Source organism: Muntiacus reevesi, chromosome 2, assembly GCF_963930625.1.
Source record: "Muntiacus reevesi chromosome 2, mMunRee1.1, whole genome shotgun sequence".
Classification (NCBI taxonomy): domain Eukaryota; kingdom Metazoa; phylum Chordata; class Mammalia; order Artiodactyla; family Cervidae; genus Muntiacus; species Muntiacus reevesi.
Window position 1 is genome coordinate 267,402,934 of NC_089250.1, and position 12,851 is coordinate 267,415,784.

Sequence of the window (12,851 nt, forward strand, 5' to 3'; positions counted from 1 at the left end):
CCAAAAAGGAAAAACAACTGAAATGTCCATCAACTCCTGAAGGGATAAACAAAATACAGTGGGTCCTTAAAATGGCATATTATTCGTTCATAAAAAGGAGTGAAATTCTGTAGCCAAAAGTGGGGGTCTGGCTGCGTACTGCTCAAAAGCTAAGAGGCAAAGTTTGTGGAAAGGAAAGTCGGCATTATTTTGGATGCTGGTAACTGAGGGCAGGGAGGGTGGACTTCTGTTCAAAGGCTGAGCCCCACCACTACCCGCTCCACTACCCCCTGACAATCAGTGGGAAAGACGTTTTATAGACCGAAGGAGGAGGCTACATGCAGAAATGTCACAGTCAGCTCTGACAGTCATCTTGAAATTGGTCACGTGGTGATATGATCAGCGTCATCCTGATTGTTTTAAATACAGTTAATCTTCAGTTCCAGGGTCAGTTTTTTACCATTTCCTTGAGGCCAGTTCTCAGAATTGTAGCAGCTCATGTCCTGGCTACCATCTGGTCATCATTTAGTTAATTTCTTCAACCCAGTAGAGATTTCAATATCTACAAGACAGCTCACAAGACATGGCTCAGAATATTATCTATTACATAGCCCTTGAAGAGGAACTAAAGGTCCTTGACTCTGCTTACTGACTAAATTGTTATTTTTTCATCCTGTTGGACCACTTTTCTTTGCTTCTGCATTTTCTCCCTTCTCTGATTAAATTAATTCTTTGACTAAAATTTTTCCACAGACAAAAGGCAAGCAGAAAACACAGTGGGGAAGAACCATGGGATCCTGCTCTGTTTCAATACTGTACATGCTAAAACATACGCCAACCTTGGAAACATTATGCTGAGTGAAAGAAGCTGAACACATGGACCACTAATGAGTCCATGCATGTGAAATGTCCAGAACAGGCAAATCCAGAGAGACAAAGAGTAGATTAGGAGTTGCCTAGTGAGAGGAGGCTTCCCTTGTGGCTCAGACGGTAAAGAACCTGCCTGCAATGCAGAAGACCCAGGTTCAACCCCTGGATCGGGAGGATGCCCTGGAGGAGGGCATGGCTACCCACTCCAGTATTCTTGCCTGGAGAATTCCATGGACAGAGGAGCCTGGTGGGCTGCAGTCCATGGGATTCCAAAGAGTCAGACACAATTGCGTGATTAACTTAACACACACACACACACACACACACACACACACACACACACAGAGTGGGGGAAGTTTGGGAGGAAATGGGCAGTGACTGCCAACGGGTATATGGTTTTCTTTGTGGTGATGACAACGTTCTGATATTGATTGTCGTGCTCTGTGAATATCCTAAAAAGCAACCACTGATCTGCTTCTGTTACCGATCCAAACTTGGGTCTGCTTGCCCATGTGCATAAAGCCAATCTGCTGACACTGGGTTGTGGTGAAGGAAAGCACAGCGTTTATTGCAGGCACCAAGCAAGGAGTCCAGGCAGCTGGTGCTTAAAAGACCCAAACTTCCCGGTGGCTTTTAGGGGAAGATTTTTAAAGATGGGAGCAGAAGGGTGGTCTTGGGGTGTGTAATCAGCTCTTGGACATTCTTCTGATTGGTTGGTGGTGAGGTAATCAGAAGTCAACATCATCATTCTTCTGGTTCCAACCACTCTGGGGTCTGCAAACTTGTGGGCAGCATATAATTAACGTCTTTCACCTGATGGGGATTTCAGTATCTGCAAAACGACTCAAAGGATGACTCAGAATATTATCTACAGCCCTTGAGGAGGAACTAAAGGTCTTTGACTTAAAACAAATTATTTATTTTGCTTTTTGGCTGTACTAGATATTTGTTGCTGTGCGTGGGCTTTCTCTAGTTGTGGTGAGTGGGGACTCTTCATTGTGGTGGGCGGGCTTCTTGTTGCAGAGCATGGTCTCTGGGGCTTCAGTAGTGGAAGCACGTGGGCTCAGTCGTTGTGGCACACGGGGCTAGTTGCCCCGTGGCATGTGGGATCCTCTCAGCCCAGGGATGGAAGCTGTGTCCTCTGCATCGGCAGGCGGATTCTTAACAACTGGACCACCAGGGAAGCCCAACAATTGCTGACACTTAATGAGCACTTACTGTATGCCAGCATTGTTCTAAGCACTTTACACAAGTTAACTTGGTTATTCCTCATACCAACCCCACAAAGTACTATTGCCTTTGTTCCCATTATATGGATGGAGGAACTGAGGCATCAAGAGTTTAAATGGCTTGCTCTAGGCCATGAAGTTAGTGATGGAGAGATAAGTCCACTCAGGTGGATTTGACCCCAGAGATGAGACTCTCAACCACTTTGGTACCTGCCACTATGTCAACCCACTCCTGGGTGTGTTTCCCAGAGAAATTCTCCCATAGGTCCCTAAGGGGCTGTGCTTGATGATGATGATGAGGGAGAGGAGGATGGGTGATGGAGAGGATGAGGGAGGGTGAGGATGATGGTCTTGGGGGGTTGGTGGAGCTGGGAGCTGGGGGGGCTGGCCACCACTGGTGCAAGAGAAAGAAAAAATAAGGTGGAGGTAAAAGGCAGAATAGAAGTCAGCATTGGAAGCAGCCAACTAGATATGTGGTAACAGAGAGGGGAGGGAAAAAGAGACAGGGAGGAAGGGGTGGGGTGGAAAGAGAAGAGGAAGAATTTATTTTTTTTTTAAGGAATTCCCTGGTGGTTCTGTGGTTAGGACTCTGGGCTTTCAAGGCCAAGGGAGTGAGTCTAATCCCTGATTATGGAACTATGATCCCACAAGTTGCACCACCAGAAGAAAAGAAAGAAGAAAGAGAAATACATACATATATATATGTATATTCTTCTCCAGTCTACCCAATGAATATGATTGTACCCTTCTGGGGAATATGTCTATAAGATAAATTGGTAATTTGGGTAGTTTGTCAAACATTGGGCTTCCCTGGTGGCTCAGACGGTAAAGAATATTCCTGCAATGCAGGAGATCTGGGTTTGATCACTGGGTTGAGAAGATCCCCTGGAGAAGGGAATGGCTACCCCAAATATATTCTGGGTCTTTTTCATGCTTCAGCTGAGATCATGGAAAGGCAGCATGGTGGGAGACCCCCCCATCTGACCTCATCCTCCCCCAAGCTCCCGCACAGGACCAGCCCTCATTTTTCCCACCCGCTCGGGGGAGGCCCAGCACTCTCTTCAGAGGCAGGAAGAAGTGGCTGAAACTGCTGCGGGAGGTACACCGACTGAAACCATCCACGCTGGGCAGGCTCCATAGTAACCATCTGGTAAGTTATTTTATGACAGGTGATCCTGGTAAGGAACACGGAACTAATAAACCACGGCCACCACAAGAGTTCCGGAGAGGTCAAAAGGAAACCCCACGTGTACTACCGCCGCCAGATCCTTCTTGCTGACGTCCATCTTGGCTGAGCAATGCGTGAGCCACCAGGAAGGACTCTGAGTCTGAAGACCAACCAAAGATAACCCAGAGACTAATCCCATCACCATAAAACCCTGAGATTGGCAGAGCAGTTCCCACCCTTTCCAATAAAATCTCTTGCTTTGTCAACACAAATTGTCTGTGTGTCTCCTTGGACAATTCATTTCTGAGTGTTAGACAAGAGCCCACTCTCGAGCCCTGGAAAGGGTCCCCCTTCCTGCAACAAAACTTCTGGAGAAGGGCTAGAGGACAGGCAGAGGAGAAGACAGGAGTCAAGCCCGTCCCTCAGGCTCTGGATTCACCCCTGCACACCCCACCCATTCCTGGGTCTGTCTGTCCCATCTCCACCTTCCAGACAGTTCCTTAGCTAGCTGCCCCTAGCCTCGGCTCTTCTCTGGGACTGCACACAGGGCCCGCAGGCTCTCAGCCCAATGTTGCCCTCGTCTGGACGTCGGAGAGATGGGGACAGAGTGAGGAGGACACGGGGGCAGACAGAGGTGGGAACGGAGGTACAGAAGTGTCAGGCGGGAAATAGAAAAAAAGGAAGACCCCTTCCCCAGGGCTGACTGTATCCCTTTCCCAGCAACGTTCAGCCTGACATAAAGGACCCTGCAAGACCCAGCCGCCATCCACCTCTCTAGTCCCAGATTCGGCCATAGCACGGACATCCACTTTTATTCCAGGAACCCTGACCTCACAGTTCCCCAGGTAACAGCACCCTTCACACCATCAAGCCTTTGTGTGTTCTTCACCCTCAACAAGGATGCTGTCTTCCAAAGGATTCCTGACTATCTCCTCAATCCTTTGAGTCTTAGCAAAAAATGTTTCCTCTGACCACCCTGTCCCATTCCCCTGTAAATTCTGGTACTTTCTAGGATTCATGCCCCTCCTATCCCATTGCCATGAAAATACTTATCACCCTGCACTGGGACCCTCTCTTTTCAAATGACTGAGCTTCACCAGAGCAGAGATCGAGGCTCTTCGATTTTTCAACCTTGAGGGCACAGGCTGTGGATTTATGAATCCAATTTAAAACCCTACTCCAACACCTCCTATTTGTGTGATACTGGGCAAGTCACTCCCCTTCTCTGATCTTTAATTATTTCCTCTGGAAAGTGAGGGTGACAAATTCCATCTGATGGGTTTGGAAGACACCGAAGATTCCCTTTCCCTCATGGTAATGAGCATTTGTTCCCTTCCATATTTATCTTGAATCTTCAATATTCACTGGAGTTTACACACTTTGAGGCACTAGAATTGTGGATCAGCAACTAGTAATGGTGGTTAATATCTATCAGTGCATGTCACTTGCCAGGTCTGGTTTGTGGACAGTCTCAGTGAACTCTCTCTGTCACACTGGGCTGTAGGAAGGAATAAAGAAACTTACATGACAGTGACAGAGGAAGTCACAACTCTAGGCATGGTAATGTATAACCAATCTGCAGCATATTCTTACTTGTAGTGGACACCGTTGTTGACCTGCCCAGGTCCCCTCACATTCTTCTTACAGTTCTGTGCACCCAATGCTCAGCTTCTGAGTGTTTTATGCATTAATCATGCCTTTTTATTTTCTGTATTTCTGGAGCTTTGACATCTGGGGCTTTGCCGAGGGAGGGTCTGCCCCTCCCAGGGCTGGCTAATTCCTAGAGGTAAGTAAGGACTCACACCTAAGCATGTCCTTCACATGCAAACCAACCAACCCAGAGCCTATACCTCAAACCACTTTCTGTATGGATCTCTATATTTCAGGCCACTATCCATCTGCCCCTCCAAGGACAAGTTCCAGGTAACTCTTACACCCCAGAGCCTGCTGACATTATTCAAACCAGACAATCCTAAGCTTACAGATCCTTGGCACATCTGTTATTTCCTAAGGAAACCACAATAAAGACTCTCAGGTCCAAGTTTCTCCTCTTCCCCTCTACATCCTGATTGACCCTGGTGCTTCTCCATATAGCCCTGCATAGCTTGGCAATGCCCCCTGCCTTTGGGACCTGTGAAAATAACAAACTATTTTTTCACTGACAATTGTCTCCTGATCTATTGGCCTCACCATACATAATAATAATAAAACCTATATTTTAAAACAGTTTGCTGCTAACAACCTACCCTGCAACTTTGTTTCCAGGACTGCTGTTGGGCTCAAGGTGCCTGGGAGTTTATTTCTTGCCCCCTTCCTGTGACATGTGGCCCACGACTGCCTTAGAGGCATATAGTAGCAAGTCCCCAAAGATAGCCCCCAATGACCATGCCCCCGAAATTCACACATTTGTGTAGTATTCTCTCATATTCAGCCTGAGCTGCCCTGACTTACATGAAGGAGTAGAACGTGGTGGAAGCGACACTGTGCCAGTTCCAATCTTAGTATTTAAAAAATCGCTAAGTTTCTGCTTCTTTCCCTGAGGAATGCTCACTCTGGGGAGCCCTGAGCTACCAAGTAAGGGGTCCAGCTACCTGTTGGAGAAAGAAACCACATGGAGAGGGAAAGCAGTGAGACTACATTGAGAATGCAAGAAGTCCAGATATCCCACAGTCCAGTAGGGTCATGCCTCCTAGCCACCCCTACCAAGGGGCCAGATGCATCTGAGTGCACCATCTTGGATGTTACAGCCCAGCTGGGCCCTAAGATGACTGTGGCTTTAGTTGATGCTGTATGGTACCAAAGAACCATGTCACTGAGCCCAGTCAATCCACGGAATTGTGAACAATTACAGGCTAGTCCCAGGTGGTGCTAGTGGTAAAGAACCCACCTGCCAATGCAGAAGACATAAGAGAAGCAGTTTCCATCCCTGCATCAGGAAGATCCCCTGGAGAAGGAAATGGCAGCCCACTCTAGTATTCTTGCCTGGAAAACCCCTTGGACAGAGGAACCTGGTAGGCTACAGGCCATGGAGTCGCAAAGAGTTGGAGACAACTGAAGAGACTTAACACACATGGAATTGAGAACAATCTAAATCTTGGGGTGGCTTGTTATTCAGCAATAATAAATCCAAGCAGGAATTTCCATTTGCCTCAGAGGCCCAGTTCCCTTTGCTTCAAGGTGGGAATGACTCTACTTGATTTATCCTCCAGAGCTCCCAAACGGATTAGGCTGAGATTGGGACTTCACCTGACACCACACCCTTGCTAGTCTTCTTCCTCATCCCTGTTCTGTTTCATCTATTCCTTTATTGTTTTCTCCTGGGAGCATGTCTTTACTAAATCATGGACACAAGGATCTTGTCTCAGATTCTGCTTCTAAGAGAATCTGACCTCAGATTCATGACACATCTGATTTTTCTCATCTCCAATCAGAAGCCAAGGGTCTGGCAGACTATTCTCTTTCTTCCCGCTCATCCCTGTCTCCCTGTTGCATCCAAAAAAGCAGAGATCACCTTCCAGGTTCCCCAGCAACAGGCAGCCATCCAGTCGGTGAGATGTGAGGGTGATAGTGTGGAACAAAAACATCCATGAGGTCTCTGAAGGAAGCATCAAGCAGCTTGTTTGTCCTGGTCAGCAGCAAATGAAACCTCTTTGCTCCCAACAACACAAGCACAGAGGGGATCATATGGAGGTCAGGCAGAAGTTAGGAGGTTGGCATGTCAGCAGCAGTGCAGGGGCCAGGTGGAGATGAGTTATCTCTGATTTTGTGTCTGTGGTGGGAGGGACTCTGCTAGTTGTTACAACCACCTCTGCTCACCCCCACCACACACACAGATCCTATCTCTGTGACCTCTCCATCCCCACCAGTTCGCAGTCCCTGGAAACCCCAAAATCCATCACCATGGATCCTCCAGCAGGTCCCACAGCCTGGTGCCACTGGAATCAGATAAGTCAGCAGAGAAAATGCTGGGGGCTGGGGGACCACAGCCCAGAGGGGGACCCCCACTCAGAGCCTCCAGCCAATCCAAGGAGTCCGTGGGGCCCCTGGGAGAGGGGGACGGGGAATTCGTGGGGGAAGGAAGTGAGGAAGAGAAGACAGAAGAGAGGCCTTCAGAGTCCGGGGAGGGGGACAGCATGTCGAAGGAGCCAGGGAAGTCCAAGGAGATGGCGGGCAGCGGGTCTGCAGGGGAAGAAATGCAGCGTGAGCTTAGGAAAGCAGAGGTCCGGACCCTAGCTCCCTATTTGTCCTTTCCAGGAGTCTGGGTCCCCAGACCACTCCTCCGTAAGACCCAGGAATCCAGAACCTTGGACCGCGTCCCCCTTTTCCTCAAATCAAGGAGTTCGGCTCTTACCCTCAGGCTCCACCTGATCCTCCAGGATGTCATCAATGCCCCGGTTCGGAAGCAGCTGCGGAGACGGAGCAGCAGCGTGAACCTGGGACTCCAGCCTGATCCTGTCCGAGACCCTAGGCCCGCTCTCTCTCACCTGCGCTCTGCGGATCGCCTCCTGCAGCTCCTCCTCCAGGGTCAGGGCTGCTGAGGCCGGTGCTGAGGAAGGGACCGGCACTGGAGCTGGAGTTGGAGCCTGAGACGTCGTCGCAACCGGAACCAGAGCCGAAGCCGAAGCAGTCACCAGGGTTTCCGCGGCACGTGGAGGAGGCGGTGAATGAGACGTTGGACTCAGCTTGAACTGGAACCACGAAGGGTAATTTCTATAAGCTGCGCCCACTGGGGGTCAACCCCACCCACTCGCTATCTGTGGTTCCACCCCAGGCCTGCGCCCCGTCCTTCACTCATTGACCCCGCCTCATTAGGCCACGCCCCTTTCTTTCATTGGCTTCTCTTCTCTTAAGATCCTCCCCCTTGGCTCTTAACCACGCCCCCACACTTTATTGGCTGTTCTTTTCTCGGCTTGCCGTCCCATCCCGCTTTAGCTTCTCTTCATTGGTCCACGCAGGCAGCCCCGCCCTCACCGAGCACGCACTCCGGGCGGCTCCTAAAGCCTTGGGCCTGAAGCGAGGCCAGGGGGCGCCCGCCGGACGGTCCTCGCGCCGAGCCTTCGGCCGTTCGCGGGGCGGGGCGCCGCCGCGCATGCGCTCCAGAAGCATTGACTTGGTCCCCGACACCGGGAGGCCCCGCAGCCGCAGCTGCTGCCGGAGCTCTGAGACCTAGGGTGGGAGGCGGGGAGAGGACGTGCTAGGCGGGCTCCGGGGCACAGGTGGGGGTTTGCTGGGGCTGGACATTTGGAACCCGAGAGAGGACGAACTGGGGACCCGGATCTCCAATGCAGCAAAGGCTGTAGGGTTAGACTTCTGAACCTCGCAACTCCCCAAACTCACCGTCAGCTCCTCCAGTTTGAGGGTCTGAAGTTCCAACTTGTGTGGCAGGGGCGAAGGGTTGGGGACTCCTGGTGGGGAGGGAGTGAGGGGTGTGGGCTTCATCCTGGCGATAGTTTCGAGGGGGAAACAGAGGTTAGAAGGAGCAGAGAGAGAAAAGGCATTCTGGAGTCCTCAAAGACATGGGTTCATGAAGATGCGGGAAAGTGAGGGACCCGAGTTGTGGGGCTCTGAGCGAGCAAGCACGGGAGGCTAGTTCCCATGCATGGGAGAAGAGGAACTGAGGGGAGAGGGATCAGACTCTTGGGTAGGAGGTCAGGATTCCTGGGAACTGAAGGAAGAGGGGGCTGAGGACCTGCACTCGGGTCCTTGAGGAGGAGGGAGCTGGGGGCCTGAACTTCCCGGAGAACAAAAATGGGGGTCATACCTAGGAGGTGGCTGCTGTAAGTTTGTCCCTTCCCACAGAGGCGGTCCAGGGGGATCCAAGGGCGACCCTTCAACCTGGGGGTCTGCCCTGCACCCTTGCCTTGGCGCTGGGGGTATGTACTGGTGGTATGTCAAGTTCCCCTTGGGCTTGGGCTCCCTCCAGTGTAGGGAGGTCTTGGGAGACTCCTGAAAGAGCAGGTATGATGTCGTATGCTTCTGCTCCGTTCCTGCTCTACTGTCCCAGAGCCCCATGCAAAGTATATGGGGTCGGCTTATTGCCATCAGAGAGAAGCAAAACGGGCAGCAGCAAGGAGGACCAAGGCTAGACTCTCAGGGGGACTTCCCTTCACTTTGATAGAGACTCACCTTCTTCAGAGACCTCCAAGGGCAGGGTTTCTGCTCAGGAAGAAGGGCTCCAGGGTTGGAGAGGAAAGGGGCTGGGCCCGGTGGGGAGGCTGGGGCCAGAGCCAGAGCCGGATCTGCAGCTGAGATCCATGGATCAGGATCCAAGACTGGAGAGGCGGCGAAGGACCCTGAGAGGGCTGCAGGCAGCACGCCAGGCAGGGAGAAAGAAGGCTGTGTGGGAAGGAGGGCCCTGGAGGCCCCAGCCTCCAAGTGCAGAAGGACAGATGTGGGGAGTGAAAACCAAGTGGTGGGAGCTAAGCGCCGGGATTCCTGGATCTAAGGGCAGAAGCGCAAGGGACCCAGACTTTTCCATTCTCAAGAAAGGCAGGAATCTCGTCCTCAGTCATCAAGGGGTGTGGTAACAGGATCCCAGATTTCTGAGGTTTTGCTGGGAGAAGGGTGGAGCCAGCACTCTGGGTTCTTGGGGAGAGAGAGAAGCTGAAAGTCACATCCTGAGATTTGCATGTGTGCCAAGTGTGGAGTCTGGGATGCCTATATTCTCCCAAGAAACAGGATCTGGATTCATGCATTTCACTGGAGTGGGAAAAGCCCAAGGGCAGGAAGAGAAGCTCCTAGCCGGTGGGGCAGCTGGGGATCTGTACCCATGGGTCCTGGGGAAGGACAGGAGGGGACCACAATGAACCCTGGGGCATAGAGATTGGGCTCAGGAACCAAAGCAAGATGTGTGGCAGCTGCCCCCCAGGGTGCCCTAAGGGAAGTGGGGCCACCATTCCCTCCCTTTCAGGGCCCACACTTACTCGGGTCCTGATACCGTCTGTGGATCCGAAGCTGAAGGACTGTGGAAGGAGTGGGAGGAGAGAGGCGGGAAGGGAGTGTCCAAGAGCCTGGCCTGGCAGGCGAGTGTGAGCTGCAGTTGTTGGCGGGACACGTGTGTCCAGCCCCCTTACACACCCCATGCAGGCGGGTGGGCAGGCAGCCTGCTCCCTTCCCGGGCCTCCTGCTTGCTCTCTGCCAGCACGGCAGCAAAGGCCAGAGCTGTTCTGGGGCGGGGAGCCAGCCAGCGTGCAGGCAGAAGGCAGCCTGTCCCCCGACCTGCCCCTTCACAAGCCTGCGCCCACCCTATCCTCTGCCCAACTGCCATCTTAGTGTCTGTTCTTCATTGCCTCCTTTTATCTGCACATCCTGCTTTGCACACGCCCACTCCCTACTTCTCAGCCTCCCTTTTGCACATCAACCTCTAAACACGTATTTCCCAGGACTCTAGTCTTACACTTATACCACTTTTATACACTGGTGCCCTTTGCTACTCTTCATCCTTACCTCACCATCTTGGCACACACCCAGCCACATTAACACACTTGGTTGCCCACTAGGGATTTCACCCCCAGTTTTGAAGCCAGGATCTCTCTTTGCACATTTCTTCGTGCACATGTACTCTTGCACACTCCTTGCTCTCTGATTCCTGGTGTCTTTGCACCCACCCAACCACAGAAGCAGACTCGTCTGCACCCTCAAGCATGCTCTGTCTACTCCGGACTTGGCCTCCAGGTCTACACCCACTTGCACATTTTCCATCTGCGCTGGGACCTGAAATGCCACCTTCGACACTTTCAAGGCTTGAGAGCTCACTGTCCCCTCGCCCGCAGTTCCACTCTGAAGTCCCCACTGTGGACACTCTTCTGCTTTGAGCACTTGTCACTTTAAGCCCCTGTTCCTTTGTGGTACTTGGTCCTCTGCACACCCACCCCTGGCCGCCCACTCCCCGCTCTTCACGTGAGCATTGCATCAGCCATTTGCACACTCACTGTCAACCAGAACTCCACCCCTTTGCTGGGGTCTTCTTTCTACACAAATAATGTTTTGCATCGAGAACACATGCCTCTTGGGGATCACCTCCCCACATCGCCCCGCGGTGCATACTCCCAGGTTGAGAATATATTCCCAGGACCAGGGGGATCCCTTCCCGACGTGCACAGAAAGAAAGCTCTCACCAGATCGGAACTTGGACCGAATGATTTGGGAGCGCTGGGAGGAAGCCGCCAGGGTCATTGCCAAGGCTGGGATGGGGACCTGGGCTGGGTGGGGTGGAGGGGGGAGGCAGGGTCAGAGTGGAGGTCAGGAGGCGTCCCCTGCGTGTGAACGCAGCAGGGAAGGGCCTGAGGAGCCTAGAGTCGGGAGCGGCCTCAGGCCATACCTTCTGGATCCTGGGGGTGGAGGGGACTGGGGGCCCAGACTCCTGGGTGTGAGAGAGGACACGCCGAGGGCCCCAATTCCTAGAGCCTGCGGGAAGAAGCACCTGAGGCCTGGGACTCCTGAGTCCTAAGAAGGAGGGCACTGGTGGCCTGGACTCCGGGTCTATGAAAGGAGACGGAGGGAAAAGGGGGTGAAGGGCAGGAACTCAATACTCTAAGGGGCCTAGAATCCAACAGCCTTGATCAAGAGGGGAAGCGGGGATCCGACAGGTCCCTAGGGAGTGGAAGGGTCTCTGACACTTGCATTTGAGAAGGGTTGCGGGGGCGCGGGTGGGCGTCAGCCATCACTGTTTGTGGGGAAGGGACTGGGATCACAGAGGTGACAGGAGAGTTAAGGCGGGTTCCCCTCCCAGCCCGTATCCCAGGGCCTTCTCACCAGGTGGACTCGGCGCAGCGGCGCTCTGGAGTGGGTCGAGTCCGCTGGTCAAGGCTGGAGGCCGCAGGCTCCGCCCTACCAGCCTGGGACCGCCTCGGACCCCACCCTTTTGGGGGCGTGTCGGGAGCAGGGCGGGGTAGACAGGAGCCCCTCCTGGCATCCTGAGAAGGGGAGGGAGCACGGGCTGGGAGGGGCTGGGGCGGGGCGGACCTCGGGGTTCCCAGCTCGCTCCCCCGCGTCCTGGGGCTGCGGGGTCGGGCTGGGCAGCGGCGGGCAGACTGACAGGGGCAGGTGCCAAGAGAGGAGCTCGGGGTGAGCAGCAGCGGCAGGTGGTCTTGCCCCGGCCCTGCAGACAGGTGCCACCTGTCGCCTTCTTTTTCCCTGACGCAGCAGCAGGAGTCGGATTCGGGGGGAGGTGGGGGAGTTCAAACTGGAGCACCAACCTCCGGGGTCTGAGGGAGGAGGGGACTGGAGAGCTAAATTCCTGGGTTTGAAGGAAAAGAGGCAGAGGCTTGAACTCCTGGACCCAAGAGAGAAGTTGGTTGGGGCCCCAGATTTTCGGATGTGAGGGAGGAGGGAGTCAAGAACAGGGACAAGAGGTGTTGAGACTCATCAGGGTGCCCGACAGGCACAAAAGTCCAGAAGGGGCTCGGGAACCCAGACTCCTGGGTCTGAGGTAGGAGGCTGGAGTATGGGCTATGGGGGTCGAAGGGAGCGTTGGCTGTTTCCCACTGGCAGGACTGATCTTTAGCTGAACAAGTTTAGCGCTCCGTCCTGAGGTGTGTAGGAGATCCCAGCACCTGGATTGGATTACAGGCAATAGGGCAAGCTGAGGCCGTGGCTATAAATAC

General features: G+C 53.1%; 1 protein-coding gene across 4 annotated transcripts; it reads right to left on the reverse strand.

Annotated features, from left to right (window-relative positions):
- Positions 1-1,390: 1,390 nt before the first annotated feature.
- Positions 1,391-12,063, reverse strand: MAMSTR (MEF2 activating motif and SAP domain containing transcriptional regulator). Of its 4 annotated transcripts, XM_065926455.1 has the most exons (11): positions 12,001-12,063; positions 11,364-11,447; positions 10,170-10,208; positions 9,373-9,548; positions 9,008-9,192; positions 8,584-8,686; positions 8,218-8,412; positions 7,731-7,934; positions 7,598-7,652; positions 6,758-6,841; positions 1,391-1,630 (listed from the first exon to the last, which is right to left on the reverse strand). In XM_065926455.1, the coding sequence occupies exons 2-11, from the start codon at positions 11,419-11,421 to the stop codon at positions 1,578-1,580; spliced, it is 1,152 nt and encodes a 383-aa protein (XP_065782527.1). In that variant the 5' UTR covers positions 11,422-11,447; positions 12,001-12,063; the 3' UTR covers positions 1,391-1,577. The 4 variants fall into 4 exon arrangements, with proteins under 4 accessions (XP_065782527.1, XP_065782528.1, XP_065782526.1 ...); XM_065926456.1 differs by lacking the exon at positions 6,758-6,841; XM_065926454.1 differs by having other exon boundaries at positions 1,391-6,841.
- Between the last annotated feature and the right edge of the window lie 788 nt (positions 12,064-12,851).

What these genes read in the sequence shown, in the direction of transcription:
- MAMSTR (XM_065926453.1), bottom strand. Translation starts at nt 11,421, where the DNA reads ATGACCCTGGCGGCTTCCTCCCAGCGCTCCCAAATCATTCGGTCCAAG. An exon ending in TCGGTCCAAGTTCCGATCTG is followed by an intron (nt 10,209 to 11,363) that starts GTGAGAGCTTTC and finishes CTCCTTCCACAG; the next exon opens with TCCTTCAGCTTCGGATCCAC. An exon ending in CCGCCCGGAGTGCGTGCTCG is followed by an intron (nt 7,935 to 8,217) that starts GTGAGGGCGGGG and finishes TCGTGGTTCCAG; the next exon opens with TTCAAGCTGAGTCCAACGTC.